General features: G+C 34.3%; 3 protein-coding genes, 1 long non-coding RNA gene and 1 pseudogene across 54 annotated transcripts; 4 read left to right on the top strand and 1 right to left on the bottom strand.

Moving 5' to 3' along the window:
* Window positions 1-647: 647 nt before the first annotated feature.
* LOC112706089 (pectin acetylesterase 11) lies at window positions 648-7362 on the top strand. Of its 50 annotated transcripts, none has more exons than XM_072200663.1 (13): window positions 678-1541; window positions 1795-1924; window positions 2000-2079; window positions 2158-2244; window positions 2324-2448; window positions 2674-2727; window positions 2886-3110; window positions 3993-4162; window positions 4373-4516; window positions 4780-4880; window positions 5029-5083; window positions 6834-6877; window positions 7043-7362. In XM_072200663.1, the coding sequence occupies exons 2-8, from the start codon at window positions 1867-1869 to the stop codon at window positions 4036-4038; spliced, it is 675 nt and encodes a 224-aa protein (XP_072056764.1). In that variant the 5' UTR covers window positions 678-1541; window positions 1795-1866; the 3' UTR covers window positions 4039-4162; window positions 4373-4516; window positions 4780-4880; window positions 5029-5083; window positions 6834-6877; window positions 7043-7362. The 50 variants fall into 50 exon arrangements, with proteins under 50 accessions (XP_072056756.1, XP_072056762.1, XP_072056761.1 ...); XM_072200642.1 differs by adding an exon at window positions 2519-2579 and having other exon boundaries at window positions 954-1546; window positions 1795-2079; window positions 4002-4162; XM_072200644.1 differs by adding an exon at window positions 2519-2579 and having other exon boundaries at window positions 954-1546; window positions 1795-2079; window positions 4002-4162; window positions 6753-6877.
* Window positions 7363-8235: 873 nt separating this feature from the next.
* On the bottom strand, window positions 8236-9930 carry LOC112706091 (uncharacterized). 2 transcript variants are annotated; one of them, XR_003155642.3, is made up of 2 exons: window positions 9458-9930; window positions 8236-8657 (listed from the first exon to the last, which is right to left on the bottom strand). It is a non-coding gene; the product is annotated as an uncharacterized lncRNA (long non-coding RNA). The 2 variants fall into 2 exon arrangements; XR_003811355.2 differs by having other exon boundaries at window positions 8236-8712; window positions 9458-9796.
* Window positions 9931-10357: 427 nt separating this feature from the next.
* Window positions 10358-13078, top strand: LOC112706088 (uncharacterized). The gene is made up of 2 exons (XM_025757182.3): window positions 10358-10747; window positions 11652-13078. The coding sequence occupies exons 1-2, from the start codon at window positions 10535-10537 to the stop codon at window positions 12798-12800; spliced, it is 1362 nt and encodes a 453-aa protein (XP_025612967.1). The 5' UTR covers window positions 10358-10534; the 3' UTR covers window positions 12801-13078.
* A 5198-nt stretch (window positions 13079-18276) lies between these two features.
* Window positions 18277-20491, top strand: LOC112706087 (protein SEEDLING PLASTID DEVELOPMENT 1-like; annotated as a pseudogene).
* Window positions 20492-20548: 57 nt separating this feature from the next.
* LOC112706086 (uncharacterized) lies at window positions 20549-22876 on the top strand. Its single transcript, XM_025757181.2, has 3 exons — window positions 20549-22124; window positions 22196-22424; window positions 22503-22876. The coding sequence occupies exons 1-3, from the start codon at window positions 21193-21195 to the stop codon at window positions 22665-22667; spliced, it is 1326 nt and encodes a 441-aa protein (XP_025612966.1). The 5' UTR covers window positions 20549-21192; the 3' UTR covers window positions 22668-22876.
* Window positions 22877-23078: the final 202 nt, after the last annotated feature.

Here is a 23078-nt window from a genome sequence, read left to right as displayed (position 1 = left end):
ACATCTTCAGTAATCACTCCTCTCTATGTCTGGACCTTCCGTCACTCAGAACGCCGCCTCGTCACTATTAGATTGTGCCACACACGTCGCCGCTGGAGAGAACTCTTGGGTGAATGCCTCTTCCCGCGCGATTCGAAGCGACGCCGACCACCGCAGTGCCCTTTCTCTCCCTCTCATTTCCACCTTCTCAATCCTTTCTACTTTCTTTCCGGTGAACTAATTCATATTCTTTTAGTTTTCTTTTTTTCTGATTTTCTTCTTTTTCCTGCAATTTAATTTAGAATGCAATTGTTTTTTATTGTTAATTTTGATCTTTTTGTGTTCTGTTATTACTGATGAAGATTTAGGCATGCCATCATTTTTGAAAACAGGAGAGGAGCTACATACTGCGAAAGGGGGCAACGGCCCCCTTTAATTTTTAATTTTTTACATGTAAATTATATGTAAATTTCAGTTTAGTCTCTTTCAAAAATTTATTTTAATATTATTTTATTATGTAAATATTTTTAACTTCCTCTAATATTTCTTCTAGCTCCGCTCCTACTTAAAAATTCCACACAGCAACACCATGTAGTACCCAAAATTCCAAATCTTCTAATTGTTGGACATCTTAGAAGGGATGGTAAGTTCTTCCTTAGATATTGTTAAAACTTCTATTGTATTGATCAATGCTAGATGCATTGTTGGGCTTTGATACTTGAAATTAAGTAGGATAACAAGGGAAGTAATGTTTTGGTTAGAAGTTATATGGTAGTATCAATCTTTCCTAGTTTAAATTAATTATCAACTTATTCACTACTACATTATAGACATTTAGTAACATTTACCTCTTAACATTTATTAAAATGTTAGTAATTATAATAAAATTATATCTTTAAGTAACATTTATACTAAAATGTTACCAAATACATTTTTTTCCTTTTAAAATATTACATATTCCTAATTATTTATTCATATTTAGAGGAACAAGCAAACTTCCTAGGTCACAAAATCAAAATTTCTCCCTCCTCACATCCAAATTTCGCTCAGATTGCAATCTAATCACTTATTTCTTCACGCATTTGCTTCGATCTTGCTGGATTTCAATTCCAGTCTCGCTCTTGTTCGATCTCGATCTCGATCTCATCTCGATCTCGATCTCGCTCTTGCTCTCGCTCGATATCGATTCTCGATGGAGCCAGCAAGTTCAACTTCACCGTGCAGAATGACGGTGGTCAAGTCACGCTCAAGACCAAGATTGTTACTGCCAAGATCACTGTCACGCTCATTGACGAAGACCCGCTCGCGATCTACACCATTGATAAGGTTCTGCTTCCGAGGGAGCTTTTCAAGGCCCTGGCTCCGTCTCCTTCGCCCGCGCCCGCACCGGAGCCAGCCGCCGTGGACGCTCCTGCATCCCCGAAGAAAGAGGGAAAGAAGAAGAAGCAGAAGGCAGCCGACGCGCCGGCAGATGAGGAATCAGCGCCTGCGGATTCGCCCAGTGATGCCGCCGATGACAGCGCTGACGACGGTAACGGCGCTGTTAGGTTTGACGACGTCAGGTACGGTAACGTCATCTTCGTGGTTATGGCTTTGTGCTTTGGATTTTCGTTGCTGTAAACTGTGAGTTCTGTAATATATATGTGTTGCTTTAATATTTTTCTTACAAGAAAAAGAGAAATTTGTTTTTCTTGAGGTATATCCCTTTCCGAAAATTGAAATGTTAGGATGCTCAGGGAATAGGAAGATGAATGCATGATTTAAGTTAAAGTGAAAGGCTCATATTTTAAAGCAGTTGTGTTTTGTTGCTAATAGGGAGGAGAATGGTGCAATGATGTATCTACTTGCCTTCAACGCAAGGACACTCGCTTAGGTTCATCCAAACAAATGGATACGCAGTCTGGCTTTAATGGAATACTTAACAACCAACAAGTTTATAATCCAGGTTGGTATATCCAGAGTTACACTACACATATTCAAATTCATATTGTGTTATGTTATGTTATGCATTTGTTTCCAGATTTCTACAACTGGAACAGAATCAAGATTAGGTACTGTAACGGATCATCATTTACTGGTGATGTGGAAGAAGTTGATCTAGTAAGTGTTTTCAAAATTCTGAAGTACACGAAAAATATAAATTCTTATGATATGATATTATTTATGTTGTGAAATCAGACAACCAATCTGCACTTTCGAGGAGCAAGAATTTTTGAAGCAGTCATTAAGCATTTACTTGCAAAAGGAATGGAGAATGCTAAAAATGTAAAAAAATGGCACACAAGTTACATTAAGGCTATTCCTATTCTATGATCACTCACTCACTCAATTACTTATTACACAGGGTATTCTATCTGGATGCTCTGCTGGAGGATTGGCTGCTATATTGAACTACGATCGCTTCAAATCCTTCCTACCAAATGGCGCTAGAGTGAAATGCGTGCCAGATGCCGGCTATTTTATCCATATGTATGACTCCTTATTTAGTTTTGCTCTGCTTCTTCATACTTGATACTTGCTTAAATATGTTGTGTAACAGACCATATGTCTCCGGAACAAAGCACATTGAAAATTTCTACAATGGAGTTGTTGAAACTCATGTACCCTACTCTAGTCTTGGCCTCCTTTAACTTTTGAATTTATTTTTCTACTTTTCACCATAATGAGTAACATAACTCGTCTCCGTTGTTATAGGGATCAGCAAAGTATTTGTCTAAGTCCTGCACTTCAAAATATGGTGCTGGCTTGGTAAGTCTATGATTGATTTGTGTAACTGTGCAAGCAAGAAGCACATTATTAGTGTAAAGCACATGGTCTCTTCAAAGAAGTTCCCTTTCACATGTTGAGAGATTAGAAATTAACTTCTCCCGGACATTTTTCATACTCTCAATCCCCTTTATTTTCAGGTTCTGCTGGGGATATGGGTGCCGGAAAATCCAGCCTCGTTTTGCCGGAATGGTCCCAGTTCAATGGGGAGTGTATGTTTACAAGGAAGAAACAAGCATGAAAGGTATCTGCTTTAGTGGGTCGCAACAATTCGGGTTGGAGAATATACCTCGTAGTCCAGGGAGTTTGACAAAGAAGAGATTATCTTCTGCTGAGGACATGTTGCAATATAATGAGTTGACAAGGTTGGGTGACAATTCTCTCTACTCTTGGCCTGTTTAATTTTTATTCATTGGGTTATCAATTTGCATTTTCTGATGAAGAAAAGTTGTATTTCTTTTCATTTTTCTTGTTCTATATACATATTAGGATAATCATTGCTTCTAGTTAGAATGCTTCTTTGAAAAATATCTTGCCAACCTATCCTTACATTTGCATTTATGTGTTTTGTGGCTGGTTTAACTAACTTGGCCAGAACATACTTCAGAATTGTTGATTTGTTAGTAGCATTATATCATGATTAAGTAACGCTTTGACAAGTCCATTTCTCTGTATAGACTTGCGTTTGCATTATTGGCTAAGCTGAACAAATACTTTCATATGCTGACTAATAATCAAAATTTTCGATTTCAAGAAATATATTTTGAATATATCAATTAAGTAAATTAGTAGATTTTTGTACGTTTCAAATGTGTGTGTATTTGTAAATTGAACAAGGAGGATCTCTTTATATCAATAATCTAATTAGTAATTATCAATATCTTGACTTATTGAAGAGAAGAGAACCTTCACCCTGCATGCAGTTCTTTGTTAATCATTTTTAAATAAATGAATAAATGATCTCTCTCTCTAAAATAAAGTCTTTGATCAATTGAAATTTTGTACCTTATCCATGAAGAATACTATGACAGCATAACAACCATTGCAAACTTCACGTATATGAAGTATAAAATAGAAATGTGTTATTATAAAGACTCCTAAAATAAACATTATTTAATAACACTTAATAATTTTGTTATATTTTAAGTCTCATTTATTTAGCTTGACCATTGTCCCAAAAAAATAAATTTGATCTTTTAACTAAAAAAATAATTGTTATTTTTGTCGTTAATAACTAAATTTTGTAGATCTGTCAGTGTTGGAGGTACATGGGCATTGATTCATTGTTCTTGAATGTTGGATGAACTCTACCAAACAGCATATGCCTCCAAAAGTTTATCTTGCAACAGCTGGTTGGCTAATACATACAAATCAATTGTCTTGTACAATCCAATATTTAAGTTGGTAAATCCGAAAGGTAATTCACTCATTAATATATAAAAATGTTTACATGGTGAGATGTGAATCATTTAAAGGAGCACATCATTACGTGATAGACTCATTTTTCTGATAAACTCATTTTTCTGATGCGTGATGTAAGGATGTCTTGTTCATTCTAGCTATGATGATTAACAATTCAAGCTTTAGCATGTGTTTTTATTCTTTTCATTGTTTGCTACAATTGCAGGAGTCAAGCAAGTACCAGTACCATGAGAAAATTTTTATTTTTATGGCCTTGTGGAAATTTGTTCTGCAGAAATTGGTGGTATTTCCTCTCAAACTTCAGAATTTGTGGCTTTTGAACAATTATATGGGGAATTGTTTGGATAAGGTAAGAATATTAGGATAAATCAATGAGATTCTTCATTGCTATGATGATTAAAAGTTGAAAAGCCTAAAACTTTTCTCCTATTTTCTGTGATGAACTGTTTCCTTCAATATATATAGCATATTCTTACAAAAAGTTCTAACTATGCTGTGCTTGTAATTTTGAAGTGTTACTGTTTGACTATGATATTTTAGTATGTCTAAGACCTACTTATTTGCCAGCTGCATTGAGATATTAACTCTCAAATATTCGTCCTGCTTGTATAGGATCTGTAGTTGTTTAGGTTAGACGGATAAAAAGCAAGAATGGGGACAAAAAATAGTAGGATGCAACAACTGATGAAAAACTATGGAAGAATTAGAAAGGGGTAATATATTACTTTTTCTCAACTGTTCAAAAAGATCTAAATATTAGAAAAGATCTACACTGCCTTGTTGTAGCTTGTAGATAGCTATCAGTTAGGTCAGGAAGATCATGTTAATAACCAATTTTATTTTTTACTTTTATTTTATCAGAGGTGAATGGTTGGAAAGTGGAAACTTTACTTGGGATTCCAGATCACCAGCAGAGGTGATTCCATAATTATTTTTCTTTAATTTTATTTCTGCCTACTATATGAGTTCTTATTGCTTTTTTGTTTGATGTATATAAGATGAATTTGGTTGACTGGTTTAAGGGAATGGTAATAAGTCGTCGCAACGATGAGCTAGTCAAGCAGATAAATACATTTTTTTTAGGATTAGGATAAGAACTAAGTTTTTTATGTATATAGTATCACTTTTTCTTTTCTTTTTTATATGAAATGTTTATAGAGTTTAAGTGTTATAAGTATTTTTTTTTTCTATTTTATTTGCATCACGAAGCAAATTTGTACAATGATTATTGATTAATGAAAGAGGTTATAAAAATTTCATTTTATGAATTTGTGAATTTAATAAAATATTTCATGTTGTAGTAATTAATTATAGTATATTTATATTATATATAATATAAAATAAAAAATAGTATAATATAACTTAAAAAATGTTACTAAAGATTTTTGTAATATTTTTTTAGTGTTACAAAAAATATTTATGGTAACATTTTTTGAAGTGTTACAAAAAATATTTATGGTAATATTTTTCTAAGTGTTATATAAAATATTTTTTGTAACATTTTTTAAGTGTTACAAAATATATCTATTGTAACATTTCTTTAAGTGTTACTAAAAAATGTCTATTGTAACATTTCTCATAATATTACTATAGAAGATCTAGTGTAACATTTTTATTAAATGTTATTAAATCTTTAGAAAAATGTTAGTAAAATTTTTTAGTAACATAGAGTATATTTAACACTTGTTAAAATGTTACTAATATACATAGCTAACATTTTAATATGATTTGGTAATATTTTTTAAATGTTAGTAAAAATCAATTATGTAGTAGTACAATGTAATAAGATAGTTTCTTGTTTAAAGAAAGCTATTGCATAGCAAATTCTTAAGCATTTGGATAATTATAATTAAAACATTGAAATCTTTATTTTCTTTAAAATCTAATGTTAGCTGTGTGTTAATTGAATTATTTGTTCAGGCTACTTTTATATATATGGCTGAAAAATTAAGCTACTGTTTCTAAGTTTTGTTTTTTGCATATTATAATCTTGTTCTATTCCATTAAAAAAAAATCAAAGGTGTAAGAAAAGAAAAGGAAGGAAAACTTATGTGATTTCTTATTCTTGTTATGATTTATATACTCCTTAAATTAATTTGAATTGCTTCTATAAAATAAAATTATGAAAATTTACCTATTCATATTTTGGGTACTTGTATATTTACTTTTTTTTTACTAGTTTCTGGTTGGTGTCTAGTTATTATTATATATTTTCCTTTATGAGAATTCAAAGAGTTAGAATTTGCATTGAGAGCAGCATACCTTTTCACTGATTGAGGACATATGAGGACATATGCAGAGCATAAAAATTATACTCTGCTCTTACATTGTGACATAAGCATCAAGATAAAACCAAGTTCCTAAAGATTTGTTCTAGTTGTTATGTATTTTAATTTATGGATTATTTTTATTTTGGTGGATGTTTCATTTGCTTCTAGCTAGATATTTTTTTTATTCTATGTGGATTTTTTTTCTTCTGATTCAATTATGTTCTCCATCTTATATATTTTGGTTGAGGTGCTTGTAGCTTGTATGAAAATTGTTAAATGGTTTGTTGGTCTGTGATATATGTATCATATATGTAGGGGATTCTAAACCTATGAAGATGTTTGAAAGAATAAATTTGACAAACAATCAACTCATTAATTATCGATGTGTCCCTGTAGAAAAATGGTTGATCTTGATTGGTATTGCTCCTAGTTCTTCTGAGGTATAGTGTCTTGCATGTGTTACAGTAAGTAGACAACTTGGTTAATTACATTCAAACTATGCTTATGTTTTTTAATTTAATAAGAGGAAAATCAACAAATTAAATAAGATGAGTTGCTAAAAAATCACAATAGCTCTATTTATTCTTCATTTTTGCTTTTTGCAGAAGCAATATATCACATCATCAGAAGATACACTCAAGGATTTCGAACTGCAAGATTACATTGAAAAACAAAAGTCTACTTTAAGATGATTGATAAATTGAACTTATGGAAGAGGAATTTGAAGCAGTTGATGAACCTGATGAAGTGAAAAATACGTGATCAAAGTGTAGCAGATAGAAAGTTGTTCTTTGTTTAACTAGTTGTATAATAATGATACAACAATTTTCTAAATTCTTGTATTATTTATTGTCATGATGAATTCTTGATTCTACAGTGTTGCAAACTGTATGAATAAGTTGAATGAATATTATGATTCCTTTTATTGCATCTTAGCATAATGACAAATTTATTATTACTTATGTGGGATAAACTTTTTTGATTTGTTATTCACATGGCTTCTGTTAAAGTAACATCCATTTAGTATGGAAAAAAACATCTGAATGCTTGACAGAAATAACATCCGCTTAGATCTTTGCAAAAACAATCAGGTATCTACACGGAAAAATATGCCGAGTAGGATTTAAAAAAAAAAGGTCATGCAATTATTAAACAAATACAGTCATCCACAACTGTAACACAAAAAAACTAGGATAATATATGAAGAAACCTCTATTTAGTCTGAAGATAAAAGATGCTTAACAGAACAAAAAACTACTTATATCTTGGCTAAGAAAAACAAGGTACAAACACCAAGAAACCTACCGAAGAATATTGAAAAATAGAAAAGACATTCACTTTCTAAAGAAAATAGAGGCATCCCTACTATTTAACACAGATAAACTCAGAACATACATATAGAAACATCCATTTAGTACCTACTATTTAACACAGATAAACTCAGAACATACATATAGAAACATCCATTTAGTAAGGTAAAGGAACATCCTGATTCCTAGCAAAAGCAACATCCATGTAGATATTGACATTAACAAACTGGTATCTACATAAAGAAACCTGTCGAGTAGCTAGGTTGATTACATAAAAAGGCCATACAATACTTAAAGAACTAGATACATCCATAATTGCAACACAAGAAAACTAGTAAAATATATAAAAAAAACTTTCATTTAGTCTGAAGACAAAAGATGCTCCTAATTAATAGAACGAAAATCCACTTATATCTTCTTGGCAAAAAAAAATGTACAAACACCAAAAAACCTGCCGAAGAATATTAGAAAACAGAAAAGACATTCACTACCTAAAGAAATTGAGGCATTCTTTATTGATTAACACATATAAACTCGAAACATATATTCAAAAACATCCATTTAGAAGGGTAAAAGAACATCCTGCTGCATAATATCCACGTGGATGTTGCCTAAAACAAGAAGCTATCTGCACAAAAACGCATTGTGCATGGCCTAAAAAAGTAAATACTTTAAAAATACTATCACAAGTGTCTCAAACGGGATATAGAATCATGATTTTTCTAGATATCTTTCTTTTTCTATTGTCTTCCCCCCTTGTTTGGCTTTTTCGTAGATAACCCCGCACGCTGCAACATGGTCTTTATGCTTGGTGCTGTGAAGGGGGTTCTCACTTCCTTAAGTTTGTTTCTGGCTAGTTGCGGCATACAGAATAGTTGTCTAATACCGAAAGTAAAGCAGCTTTCAATTCCTATCAATTGCAAACAGCAACATCGAAACTCTAACAATTACAACTTCCTTTTTCCCTAATTTCAAAAACATCCAAGTTCCAATTGCATCAACTCACCAAAATAAAGCAATTTAGAGAACAACATCCAGCAATTCATCAAAATTTAATCCTCTGTATAACACATCCTAATTGAAGATGTACATTTACAAAATCAATTAAGAACCATCGACATACACGCTAGAATGAACATCTATTTAATATGAACAGCAATATATAAACAAAAAATTTGTGGATAAAATGGTGTTGTTTCACCATGTGTAGATAATTGAATTCTTTGTGTTTTTCTATTTGAATTGCAAACTGCGCGTATCGAATACAATAAATTTGAGCATGTACATGTAGAGTAAACTAAGTAGTAATTAATCGCCTAAATTTGAATACCATCGAAGACACCAACGCTTAAAATAAACAGCATCCAACCTTTTTAATGGGAAATAAATGAAATTTTGTAGCAAAAAAATAGTCCAATTTAAAAAAAACTACACAATCAAATCTCCACACATGTAATTTAGCAAAATTCAACTCCTAAAGATAAAGCAACTTCCAATTTCTAACTATTGCAAGCAGAAACTTCGAAACTCTATCAATTGCAACTTCCAATCCCTACTTTCAACAACATCTAAGTTTCAATTGCATCAACTCACCAAAATTAAGCAATTTAGAGAACAACATCCAACAATTCATCAAAATTTAATCTGCTGTAGAACACACCCTAATTAAACATGTACATTCACAAAATCAACTAAGAACCATCCACTTACCTGTTACAACTGTTTGAAAATGCTTGTAGAACTGAAGCTGGCGACTGAACTAAAGGAGACCTCTCCACGCCTCCAGCAAGCAGGGATGGTCTTCATGTAGTGGTGTTGAGTGTATCGGACAATCGATAACTGGTTGACGCAGATGGTTGTTGTTGCATGCGCGGCGGAGATGCGACTGAAAGCTCAAGAAGAGAGTCGCTGAGGATGCACTGTCGTCGTTGGGACGGTGCGCCGTCGTTGGGGATGGTGCTCGCCGTGGGGATGGTGTTCGTGCTTGCTGATGCGCCGCCGTGGGACAAAGTATATGATGGCTTTGAGGTGGAGGGTGAAAACCGATGGGAGTAGAAGGTGTTGGGGTGAAATGGTGAAATTTAAAAAATTAATGTTACATCTGAGTAATTTGGGGAATGATTTTTGGTAAATTGGGCTTTGAGATCCAGCCCAAAAGATGTTGTCAGAAGTTGGCTGATCCCACTCTTGGTTTTCGAGTAGAATTGATTGTAATAACAAGCGATTTATAATTGCTAACGAGCTATAGCTCAAATGACATAGTCTCTCCAAACTTATCTCGAAGTTGTGTGTTCGAGTCTCATTTTTAACTTTGAAAAAAAATGGTTCAAAATTTGATTATGAGATTTTGTCAAGAGGATGGGTTATGCTAACGAGTTATAATTCAAATGACATAGTTTTCAAATATTCACCTAGAAGCCGCAAATTTGAGTTTCACTCCTAACTTTAGAGAAAAAAAAAAACAAATTATAATATTCGTCTATTTTCACTCATTAAACATTGAATGTTAGTGTTTTTTTTTTTTGGGACGTGCGATGAATGTTAGTTTAGGTATACACCCGAGGGGACTTGGGCCTAAGTAATATTTTTGTTGAGTCCAAAATCAAAATCAATAAACCAATCAAAATGTCATTTCCATTGTACTCCAAAAAAGAGGTGCATTAGTTTGATAAAAGGAAAAGAAGTTGACCCCAAAAGCTATCATCATCATTCATCTTCCACTGAAATGATGTAGGAAACGAATGAACACAATTTGGAATCAAATTCCATTAAAATCAGTAATTTAGTATGCAGGTTCATTGTACCTGCACTCACCCACCCATGAGATTTGCGCCTTCTTCTTCTTTTTCCAAATTCATTGGCTTTTCAAAGCATTTCCACACTCTTATTGCTCCTTCTTCCCCAAAGTTATCGCCTTTCGTTCTTGCTGCCACCATGTCCACCGACACTCTTCCCACTCAGAATCACACCACCGCCACCACCACCCAACGTCCTTTGCAGGTTACACCTAACACTTCTTTTTTTTTTCTTTTTCTTTTTCAGATCGTTTTATTATATCTGCTCCAATTGTTCAGCTAGTTTGATTTCCTTGATGCAATTGTATTTCACATCATGATGCAGTGTTTCTTTGCATTGGTCTTTTGTGTGTCTTTCTGAATTGCTTAGTTTTATGGTAAAAAGGTTGTAATTTGGTACAACTTAGTTTGTTGGAGGATGCTATTATGATTAGCTTGTTAAACCTTCCTAATCAAGATGCAATGTCCTAGTAGATTGAGTAGAGCTTGTAATGGGGGAAGAGTTTGGCTTTGTTTTCTTGTTTGTAAACTACCTAGTCATGGTTTATATAGAACAGGGAAAGAAGAATGCTGATGACTTAGCTCTTAAAAGATATTATATTTTTCTTAAGATATCTCAATTATGATATAAAAAATTTGGTTTCCCACCTATCCCTCAGCCTAGCAGGCCAAGGACTAATTTGCCGCAGATCTGAGTTCCATTTAAGTGTTTGTCGCTGGTCAATGGGTTGCTGCATACACAAAACCGGATTCAAACCTCCAACACTTGTTTATGTGGACTAGTGAGTTAACCACTAGTCCAACCCAACTTGGTTCTCAATTATGATAAATTAGTTTGTGAAAGATCAACATTCTTACAAACTAGTTCCTAAACAACAAATTGCTAATAAATTAGTTATTAGTCCCTAAAAAAGGTCGTTTGTTAACACTAAAAAGCTCAGTATTGAGTACCATATTAGGGACTAATTTATCAGTGTTTTGATAGCTCAGGGGTCAAATTGGTGATTGTCCTGCAAAAGTTATGAAAGATACAAAAAGTAAATAAATAAAAATGATAGCACTGCCAGCTGTTGTATCTGATGCTTGCTAATTATGTATTTGTTTGTTAGGTTGCAAAGCGCTTAGAGAAGTTCAAAACAACAATCTTCACCCAAATGAGTAGTCTTGCAATCAAACATGGAGCCATAAATCTTGGTCAAGGATTTCCCAACTTTGATGGTCCAGATTTTGTGAAGGAAGCAGCGATTCAGGCAATCAGGGATGGAAAAAATCAGTATGCCCGTGGCCATGGAATTCCGGACCTGAACCTTGCCATTGCTGAGAGATTTAAGAAAGATAGTGGACTTGTGGTGGACCCTGAAAAGGAAGTTACAGTTACATGTGGGTGCACTGAAGCAATTGCTGCAACTATATTAGGATTAATAAACCCTGGCGATGAGGTTATTGTGTTTGCTCCTTTTTATGATTCTTATGAAGCTACTTTATCCATGGCTGGTGCAAATATAAAATGCATCACTTTGCGCCCTCCGGAATTTGCTGTCCCAATCGAAGAATTGAAGTCAGCTGTGTCGAAGAATACTCGTGCCATTATGATAAATACTCCTCACAATCCTACCGGAAAGATGTTCACCCGAGAGGAACTCGATTCCATTGCATCTCTTTGCATTGAGAATGATGTTCTTGTTTTTAGTGATGAAGTCTATGATAAGTTGGCATTCGATATGGAGCATATTTCACCCACTTCGTTACCTGGCATGTTTGAGAGGACAGTGACAATGAACTCCTTGGGGAAGACATTCTCCTTAACAGGATGGAAGATCGGGTGGGCCATAGCACCCCCGCACTTAACATGGGGAGTGCGACAGGCACACTCTTTCCTCACTTTCGCAAACTCCACTCCTATGCAGTGGGCAACAGCAGAAGCTCTTAGAGCACCAGAGTCTTACTATGTGGAGCTAAAGAGAGATTACATGGAAAAGAGAGCTATTTTGGTGGAAGGATTGGAATCTGTTGGCTTCAAGGTATTTCCATCAAGAGGAACCTATTTTGTGGTTGTAGATCACACGCCTTTCGGACTGGAAAACGATGTAGCATTTTGTGAGTATCTAATTAAGGAGGTTGGGGTGGTGGCGATTCCTGTCAGCGCGTTTTGCTTGGATCCAGAAGACGGAAAGAATCTTGTCAGGTTTACTTTCTGCAAGGATGAGGGAACACTGAAGGCTGCAGTTAAGAGGATGAAGGAGAAGCTTAGAAAATGATCCTATTGCATGATCAAGTAATGTGATGTGAAATCATTACAAAAGTGTTGAGTTGTAGTAACTTCTGGTTTATTGAATTATATGCTTGGCTATCTAGTCACAGGTCCTCATAAGCTGGTAATTCATGTTGTTCAGAGTTCATCTAACATTTTTGGTTAGGGGTAGTTTATTCTTTTGCATGTTTTCATGGATCTTATCCCCTGCCCCAAGCCTTTTCCCCCCTTGTTTTGGATGTAATGTAGGGAATAAATAATAATATGGATGATGATATTTTGGTATTGTGGTATTGGCAAATTTATTTTGAACTATGGCATATTATGGAATTTTAGTATTCCTTTTAAAATTCATCCATGATGAATTAACATTAAGATCTGAACATATTATTCAAATGGCAGGTAGATCTGAGGGAATTAGTTCAAGTTATTATGAGTTGAATATTGATTCAAAGAAATGATTGCCAAACCCTAATTGAGGAAAGCAAATGATGAATTGTAGTAATGGGGCCTAGAAGAAAAAGAACAAACTAATGGGTAAGGATGAATTGTTTTTGTCTGTAGTTTGTGCATGCTAGAAGAAAACAATAGCCCTAAATATAGGTAAATCATACAATTTAGTAATGTATATAAAATGTATTATACAAGGAAGAAAAAAGAAGAAGAAAAAACTAAATTGTCAATTATTAGGATGCAATAATTAGACATATACTGACCTAGTGATGAATCATAGTTAGGAAGAATGAACATGAAAGGACATTGAAATAGAGATTATTTACATATAAATTGCTTGAGAAGACTAAATTTGAGTGCAGTCTGAATCATATATAGTGTTTTATACAGGGATTAATGCCTGCAACCAATGTATCTGTTAATGATTTGACAATACCTTAACTCTTCCATTTACTTATTCTTTTTGGGTCATCACTTAATTAGGGATTGCACTAAATCTTTGTGAATCTATCTGAAAAAAGAGAATGAGGATCAAGGTAAACTATAGCCTTGTCAGGCCCACCTTTTGGGCCCATTTAAGAGACAAAGTGGTTATACATGTGCTATGCTTTATACCTTAGGCCCATTTCGATTTAAATTATCTTGGTTTCTTGTTTGTACTTGGTATGGGAAGACAGATGAGGATCAGCAATGTTTGATTATTACAAGCTTCTACTCTATTATTATAACCACTGAATTTTATATTTGCTTATTTATTATCTTTTTCCTTGTGGCATTCATGCCATACAAAAATTGCTGATCTTGCTCTAAATTTCCATGATTTTGTTGATGTAAGTTTAGGCCCACAAGTATCAATCTCATAATGAGGTATACTCAATTTGCGGCTTAGGTCTGGCCCACTGTAATTGCAAGATAAGGAGTAGGAGAAAAAAAGATTAAAATAATAATATCTAACATGACTTTGAGATCCATTTGTATTAGGCTATTTGCACGCATGTTATTAAGTTCTTATTTAATCCAATATGACCTAAATTTTAATCTCATCCGATTCAATATTCATATTTTTTAAGCTTAGCTTGATTTCACATATTTATAGATTGGATTGGATATCAAATACTGGATATACCTGTAAAATATAAAAATATTTAAAAATTGTATTTTTATAAAAATATTAATAAAATTTTTTTACTCTTTTAAATATATTTATTTTAAAAATATTATTAAATATATTTTTTTAAATAATATAACATATAAAAAAATTGTGTTTGTACTTTTAAATTGAAAAGTTATAAATATTTTTTGAAAATATCTATAAGGAGATAGTTTTAATTTAATTTGTAGATTCTAAAATTAAAAAAAAATAATAATATAATCTTATATATTAGTGAGTATCTATATTTATTTTTATTGTTTATTATATTATATTTATGTTTTTAAAATCATTTTTATTTTAATTTACTAAATATAATTGTTATAATTTTTGAAAAATTACCTTTAAAAAATTAGTTTTAATAAACAACTTTTGAAAAATCAAATATTTACTAAATTATATCAACTGAATTTAATAAGAGTTAAGCTTAATTAGTTACTGAGATTTTCTTTTTTATCCGTAAGATAATGAAATTTTGACAATATATAATTGAAAGAAAGGGATATGTTCTATTTGATTTCGAATAAACAACTTTTTTTTAAAAAAAATCTAAACCTAAATTAATACGTGAAAAGCGTGAGAATAAAAATATTAACTATAATTTTTTCTTCTGACTAATAATAAAATGATTTTGCGATATTTAAGTAAAGTTATTTAAATTAAAATATTTTTAATCATTTCTTTTCGTTCAAGTCCTATTAAGCTTAAATTACTTACTTTGGATATGGTAGGGTATTTCAATTATTTTTCTATAATGGCTCAAAGCCTCAAACTCTATGAAAAAGAGTTCTCATAAATTGACCACACAAAAGAAAAAAAAATCAAAATGAAGATAATTAATTTATGGTTTGTAGCTATGCTTTCTATTGGCTAGGCATGAATGTACAATTCTCAAATGCTCAGTGAGTAATAATTATGGCTAACCTTGAACCACTTGCAAACTTGTGTTTGGTGATAATTAGAACTAGTATTGTAACATTTTAGGAGTAACTGAAATTTTGAAAATATTTGATAACAAAAAAAATTAATTAAAAATAGTTAAAATTTGTTTTATTTAATATTTATTAATTATAATTAAAATAAATAAGAATTTTAATTAATAAATGCTAAATAAGATAAAATTTTACTACTTTTTGTCTCTTTAATATTATTGTTTATTTTTTTGTTGCTATTATCGTACTTCAATTTTTCAAGAACCTAAAATTAGGAGTGTAAAGATACCAAGTGAATCAATCACTTATAATGGAAACATTTGCTAAAGAACGTAATTAATGGCATTCTCTTAAGTTAGGAATAATTATCACACGTACTTTTTCTTTATGAGAAATCACTATCTAATTTCAACAAATTATTAATATATTTTATTTGAAAAGAAAATTTGTCTGAATTAATCCCAAGTCAGAGGAAGGTAGCAACAAGTACTACTATAGATCTTTGTTAATTAATAGCAATTGTTGTTTAAATTCATTTAATGTGCCTTAATTATTTAGTGCGCTTTGAGCTAGCTATAATTTTAGAATATTGAGGCAAGTTGATGAAACATGAAAGAAAAAGAATATCATCATCAAGAACTGAAAATTGAATATCCTCCAATCAGAAAAATAATAATCGGTTCGGGAGATCCCCTTAAGGAATGATGTAACAGTTAACACACACACATATATATATATATATACTAAAGTTTGCGTTTGTGATGGTTGTTAATTATAAATTTTTATTTTTAAAAATAAAATTTTTAATATTTTTATTTTATATTTAATCAAATTAATTAAATTTTAATTTAACTATTAAACTATTAAATCAGTTATTTTATCGAATTATTGAGCGGTTCAATTTTCGAAATCTTGAAAATAACAGAAAGTCTTTACGACATTGAATTGACAAAAAGACTCCGATCAAAGACATTACAAAAACTAAAGAATTTTTTTTTACGGTTGAACCTTTTTCGTTCATATCTTAAAATGAGATTCATTTCTAAACCTAATTAATCATGATTTAAAAATTGCCATTTACAATTCTTGATGAAGAAATTAAATCAAGTCACGTCTTTTCAATTCTGGTTGCTAGCTGAACATAATAAAGTAGCTGAAATTCACAAATGATTTGTGTATGTTAGTCATTGCTTAGCATAATTGACTTAGTAACATCAATGTTATTCACCGAAAAAATTATATAAAATGTAAATGATTGAAGGATGATAAATTAGTGATGCACAATAATTGACTAAGCAAATTTTTTTTCAATGTCCAAACGGCACATTAATAAATTAAAGGAAATTAATTCATGTGAAAGGAAGAATAATCCAACACATTCACCACCTTGTTTGCTTGACGTCAATCGATTATTACACGAATTTAAATTAATTAAACATGTACTGATTTCACCGTCGTCGCACATGAGGAAGTGTTATTTGCATGTTAATTATATTATAAATCTCCTTACTTTGTTTTGTATCTGATTTGGTGTTATTTGCATGTTAATTCACTTGTTTATTTTTATTATATATGTGTAAAATAATAAAAATAAAATTAAGATGGTAATAAGTGTTTTATAATTTATTTATGATGTATCGACTTTAAAATTTTAGAAATAATATTTGTTATGAATTATATATAATATAGATATAGAAGTAGAGATAAAATAAATATAAATATTAGAAATATTTAAATTTAATTTACACTCTAGTTCCAGTAATCTTATATAATTTTTGCATTAAAAATAAGAATTGTATTAATGTTTGTTTTCATCAAGTCAATCCTAAACAAACGTGTTATATGGTTGAACCGCTTGGGGAGAAAATTATTTCCTTTAAAGTTATAATTTTTTATCATTACAATTAAGTTATTTTCTAACAGGTAATTAAATTGTTAATTACATATAACATGATCCAGTTCAATAAATGATCATCTGATTGAACTAATCTTACAATATTTTTATAATTGTGGTTGAAAGTATAATCATACGGATCATTCTGAGTATTTGACAAAAATGGAGCAAACAAGAAGGAGAAAAATATGTATTATTCATCCAGAGAAGTAGAAGAAACACACAACTTGATATTTGGTCCCTTGTTGATATGAATAGTAGTTGAATACAAAAAGAAAAATGATGCTTTAAAAAAAAAAAGAATCTGGATGATAATGAGTTAATAGTCAAAATCGTCCCTAAAAGATATCCCGATCTCCATTTTAGTCCCCGAAAGATAAAATTAATCAAAATCGTCCCTGAAAGTTACTCACGTTGATCGAGTTTGTCCTTCCGTCATCTCAGTTGGTGATGTGGCTAACGTTTGCTGAGCTGGAACGTTAAGTGCCAGCGTGGAAGACTCCAAAACGACGTAGTTTCATTCCTCCACCCCCAAATCAACGGAACGACGTCGTTTATGGTCCAAAGCAAACATTCTTCCCTTCTCTCCTCTCATAACAACCCTCTTCAACTTTCGCTCCAAAAACCCTCGTCTTCTCTCTACTCTAGTACTATGCCGAAAGATCCTTTGATCAGAACCTCGCAGCGTTATTAACGATTCCTGTGTGTGTCGAGACTTGTAGAGAAGTTGGCTCTACTACGTTGGATAGTTGGAGGAGCTCGTAGAGGAGTTTCGCTGTTGGAGGAAGGAACAGTAACTGCCATAGGGTAAATTTTATGTTTTTTGTTTTCAAGTTTCTCATGTTGATTTTTTCCCTTCATGTTTCTCTGTGAATGCCTCAACAGCAAAGCACTCTTACCCAAAATGGTCTGTGACTGTGATTGTTCATGTTTCCTCATCAATGTAAATTTTATGCAATAATTTCTTTAGTCACGCCAAAAAATATCATTTTAAAGTTTTATGTATGTTAATATTGGTCAAGATGAGTTATTTAATATGCATGTTTGAAGAAGCTTGCTTGTGCAGAGAGATTGCTAGGATGCTAGCAGATGAGTTAAAGAAGCGTGTTGTAATAGTGGATACATCTAATGAAATTGGAGGTGATGGTGATGTTCCTCATGCGGGCATAGGCAGGGCAAGGAGGATGCAAGTTCCAAATGTACATATGCAGCATAATGTCCGTACAAATCTCGTTGGCTCAGTTTCATTTTTGTAGAACAAGTTCTGATAAATGAACTTCTGTGACACTATTCACGCTTCTCTATGCAGGTTATGATTGAAGCAGTTGAAAATCATATGCCTGAAACCATTATAATTGATGAAATTGGAACAGAGCTTGAAGCATTAGCAGCTAGTACCATTGTTCAAAGAGGAGTCCAATTGGTTGGAACAGCACACGGAATGACAGTTGAAAACATAATAAAAAATCCTTCTCTTTAGAATTTTGTTGGTGGCATAGAGGTGAAAACTCGCTCTTTCCTTTTTCTCATCAGTTCCCTTTTTCAAAGAGTGAATCAAGAAAAGTTCAGAAGCATATAAAAATAGAATATTTGTAATGCTTACACACATTAGTAATGTTTGTTGAGTATTTATATCAACAGAGTGTAATCCTTGGAGATGAAGAAGCTAAGAAAAGGAAAGTGCAAAAGACAATTCTAGAAAGGAAAGGACCTCCTACATTTACTTGTGCTGTTGAGTTGATATCTAAAACTGAATGTCGCGTTCATCATAGATTAGATGCAACTGTGGATGCCATTTTAGCAGTTATTTTTCAACCCCCTGTCCCAAAAAAGTTATTTTTCATCATACTACTAATGGATCTGTGACTACGAGGAGGTCACCAGTTCAAGTGTATACTTACAAGGTATTCAAGGGCTTTTATACCTGTCTCGTTTTCCATGTTGAATGGATTTCATTCTTGAAAACATGCATTGGCCAAACTCTTCTTGATGCCTGCCTTTCTTATTAACCTGGCACTTGTTTCATGTTGGATGCATTTAGATTCTTGAAGCTGATCTACTGCAAGTAGCAAAGGTGATGGGACTTGAAGATTTAGTAGATGTAACAGATGATATTGGAGCTGCTGATGCAATTCTAGCATCCAGTTTTGAGATACGACAGAACCCATGGATTCGTAGTGTAGCGAAATTTCACAAGTTACCAATTTTTGTTATTAAAGTGATTTTTGGTTGCCTCTTTAGTTGTTACTTCGATGTATTCTCTTTATGTTATAATGAACTTCTGGTTACAATAGAACACTATCATGTTATAATGGCTTGGTGGTGGTTGTTTGTCATTATCTTCTTATACTGAGTTTTTGTTTCTTGCAGTCTAATACCATGGCACAAATAGTACAAATGGTCAAAGCAGTACATATGATCCTTGGGCTAGAATCATTTGGCCCTGCACCGAAAAAACCTTACAATGATGCTCTTGATATTGAAATCGAGGATGATGAACCAAAACGAAAACCATCTCCGGAAGAGATTGATGCCTTGGAGGTACAAGCCTTTTCTTTTCTCAGATGACCTAAACAACAACAATGAAGTTCAATCACATTCTCCCCCTCCTCCCCCAGTCCTAAACTAACTCACTGGGTATCTCGCACAAGTATGGAACAACCTATCCAGATTCTCTCTTCTGCCGGACTTCTTGATTGTCGTCTTCAACCCACAAAAGCAAGTCTGGTCCTTCATCTTCCTCCTCCGTCGCATGGAAGAGTTCGACTCATGGCTACCGATAGACTGCGACGGCAGGTCACCACTGCGGCTTTCACTCATCATAGCAGCGACTCCTCAAACATACATCGTTATCTACTACGAGAATCACGCACATTTATGCTTCAGATTGGGGGTTAGGTTAGGGTTGTGACTTTAGGACTAATTTGACCTAAATAGGCAAACATATCTTATCAGCATTAACCGTTGCTATGCTGGAGTCTTCCACGCTGGCACTTAACGTTCCAGCTTAGCAAACGTTAGCCACATCACCAACTGAGATGACGGAAGGACAAACTCGATCAACATGAGTAACTTTTGGGGACGATTTTGATTAATTTTATCTTCCGGAGACTAAAATGGAAATTGGGGTATCTTTTAGGGACGATTTTGACTATTAACTCGGATGGTAATATATAAACCATACAGATAAAGAGGCGCCAAGGCATGCAAATTCCAATACTAACCGAAATGGAAATTTCTCTTGTATGATTCTAAAAGAGAACCTTCACTAGCTTTTAACTTGTTTGCGATGAATAATGTTGAGATTAATAAAATAATGAACGAGTCGCATGCTAAAAAGATTATTCCCAACCATATTAATATTAAAAAAAAAAAGAGTGTGACGGCACGTGCCGGCCTGGTACAGTGAGTAAAGCGAAAAGGCACGGCATCGAATAAATCTAAGATCCGACGACCACATCTCCCCGTCAAGACCGGGGACCTCGATTAATCCAACGGCCACCAAGGCATGTCAAGAATCATGAGCATCCAACGGCTCAATTTCAACCTGAGTCCCCTTGTATCGCCCCATAAATACACCAACCCACACATCTCACGCCCCCTTCGTTTTTACTCCTAACCTTCACTCCCACCTTCCAAGCAACTCAATTTCCCATTTCCCCAACTATTTATTAAATTAAACTTGATATTTGAAAATTTTTCTATTCCGAATTCCAGTTTTTTACGTTAGCCAGTGTCTTTGTGTGTGGGTGTGGCCGGCGTGAAATGTTGCCCGCGGCTGAGAGCAGGAGGCCCATCGTCATAAGAATATCCCGGTACCGGAGACGCCAGTGAGAAGAAGATCCAACGGCCAAGATTGATTTTTTATTTGATTGATTTGATCGGATTCTGGAGTCTGAGTTAGTGAGTGAGTGAGAGAGAGAGAGAGTGGGACCCGCACACCAAAAAGAAGAAGGAGAAGGAAAAAAAAATGGAAACGGCGCCGCAGAAGAGCCAGGCGAAGCTCACCCGAACCCAATCGTCGCTCCTCCGATCTTCCCCCACCATCCGATCCTCCATCCAAAGCCTCTCGTCCGTGAACGAAGAAGACCTCCTCCTCCAAGAACACCACCACGACGACGACGACGAAGACGAGAAGAAGAAGAGCACGAAGCCCAGGGCGGGCGGGCCTGGGCTAGGGCGACGGCGACTTTCCACCCAGGCCCTGGCGGTTGCCTCTGTGGGGTTCCTGGCGGCGTGCTCGGTGTTCCTGTACGTGTTCTACTTCTTCTTCTACGAGATCCCAACCTCGGAGAACGTGCTTGTAGCTCTGATCTTCATCGCGGTGGTGCTGTACTTGGTGTCGAAGAACAAGAGGCTGATAAACCGCTCCGTTTCAGGTCTGAAGCAGTCGTGGGAGGAGAGCGTGAAGCGGTTAGGGTTGTCGAAATCCCAGGAAGGTTGTTCGAAACCGGTTCAGTGGTTCATAGGGGAAACAGGGAAAAGAGGAAAAGAGAGCATCAAGAACAGCAAGAAGAAGAAGAAGAAGATAGTTCGGGAAGGGGTAGAGTTCTACAGCAATGGGGATTTCTACGAGGGGGAGTTTCACATGGGGAAGTGCAACGGCAGTGGGGTTTATAACTACTTCGTGAACGGCAGGTATGAGGGCGACTGGGTGGATGGCCGTTACGACGGTTACGGGATTGAAAGCTGGACGCGTGGGAGCCGTTACAGGGGCAAGTATAGACAAGGCTTGAGGCATGGCTATGGTGTGTACAGATTCTACACCGGCGATTCTTATGCCGGAGAGTGGTGTAACGGTCAGAGCCATGGTGTTGGTGTTCAGACTTGTGCTGATGGCAGCTGTTACATTGGCCAATTCAACTATGGCGTCAAGCATGGACTCGGTTGTTACCATTTTAGGTAACTTTCTTGTTCTCACTGCTCTGCTTTTTTCTTAATTGTATAGAATTTTGACAATTTCTATCTTGTAGAAATGGGGATAGGTATGCAGGGGAGTATTTTGGAGACAAAATCCATGGATTTGGTGTATACTACTTTGCCAATGGACACTGCTATGAAGGAGCATGGCATGAGGGACGCAGGCAAGGTATCGGAACTTACATCTTTCGAAATGCCGACCGGAGATGCGGTGAATGGGATGCTGGCAACCTCAAGCACCCTCTGCCACCACACTCTCATGCCGTCCTTCGAGCACTTCAGGTATTCAATCGTCCTGCTGTTTCCCTCCAAATAAACTTGCTGTTTTTTTTCCTTATCTATGTGTTTCTCTAATTGCAGGCTGCAAGGAAAACGGCCGATAGCGCGATTAACCTTAGGCGCGTCGACGATGAGGTGAACAAAGCAGTGATAGCTGCTAACAGGGCTGCCACGGCGGCTAGAGTAGCCGCCGTGAAAGCTGTTCAGAACAGAATGGATGGACAATTTTGCGATACTGATGTCTAAGAATTAGGGTATTAGCTTTTTGTTATAGAAATGTAAATTTTCCTTTTTACTAATTCTGAGTACTTATTTCTTAAGGTGTCACCCCGGATAGCAAAAGCTTGCTGGAGGTTGATCATAGTCATCCTTTTTTTTTTTTTGGTCTTTTTCAGATGTTTGTAACATGTACATAACCATGTAAATCAAATCAATGAAAGATGAATTTTCTAACATTTTCACCGTGAGGCAAGGCAACATCCTAAGTAAAGTTTACTAACTTGAGCATTGGTGCTAAGTTATCAGTGTAAGATTGATCCTTATTGAGAGAATGCAAAGAATAATGGGGGTGCCCATACCCTGATTCCACCCAAATTGTTGACACAAGAAAGCACAAGGATATGAAGGTGATAAACTTCAACTACTCCCAATGAAGAG

Source organism: Arachis hypogaea, chromosome 8, assembly GCF_003086295.3.
Source record: "Arachis hypogaea cultivar Tifrunner chromosome 8, arahy.Tifrunner.gnm2.J5K5, whole genome shotgun sequence".
Classification (NCBI taxonomy): Eukaryota; Viridiplantae; Streptophyta; class Magnoliopsida; order Fabales; family Fabaceae; genus Arachis; species Arachis hypogaea.
This window is presented reverse-complemented; position numbering and strand designations above follow the sequence as displayed.

Coding starts and splice junctions, on each gene's coding strand:
- LOC112706089 (XM_029288312.2), top strand. CDS start 1,172: ATGGAGCCAGCAAGTTCAACTTCACCGTGCAGAATGACGGTGGTCAAG. Junction 1,547..1,794: donor GTTTGACGACGTCAGGTACG/GTAACGTCATCT, acceptor TGTTGCTAATAG/GGAGGAGAATGGTGCAATGA. Junction 3,111..4,372: donor CAATATAATGAGTTGACAAG/GTTGGGTGACAA, acceptor CTACAATTGCAG/GAGTCAAGCAAGTACCAGTA.
- LOC112706088 (XM_025757182.3), top strand. CDS start 10,535: ATGCAGGTTCATTGTACCTGCACTCACCCACCCATGAGATTTGCGCCT. Junction 10,748..11,651: donor CCACCCAACGTCCTTTGCAG/GTTACACCTAAC, acceptor TTTGTTTGTTAG/GTTGCAAAGCGCTTAGAGAA.
- LOC112706086 (XM_025757181.2), top strand. CDS start 21,193: ATGGAAACGGCGCCGCAGAAGAGCCAGGCGAAGCTCACCCGAACCCAA. Junction 22,125..22,195: donor CTCGGTTGTTACCATTTTAG/GTAACTTTCTTG, acceptor TCTATCTTGTAG/AAATGGGGATAGGTATGCAG. Junction 22,425..22,502: donor CCGTCCTTCGAGCACTTCAG/GTATTCAATCGT, acceptor CTCTAATTGCAG/GCTGCAAGGAAAACGGCCGA.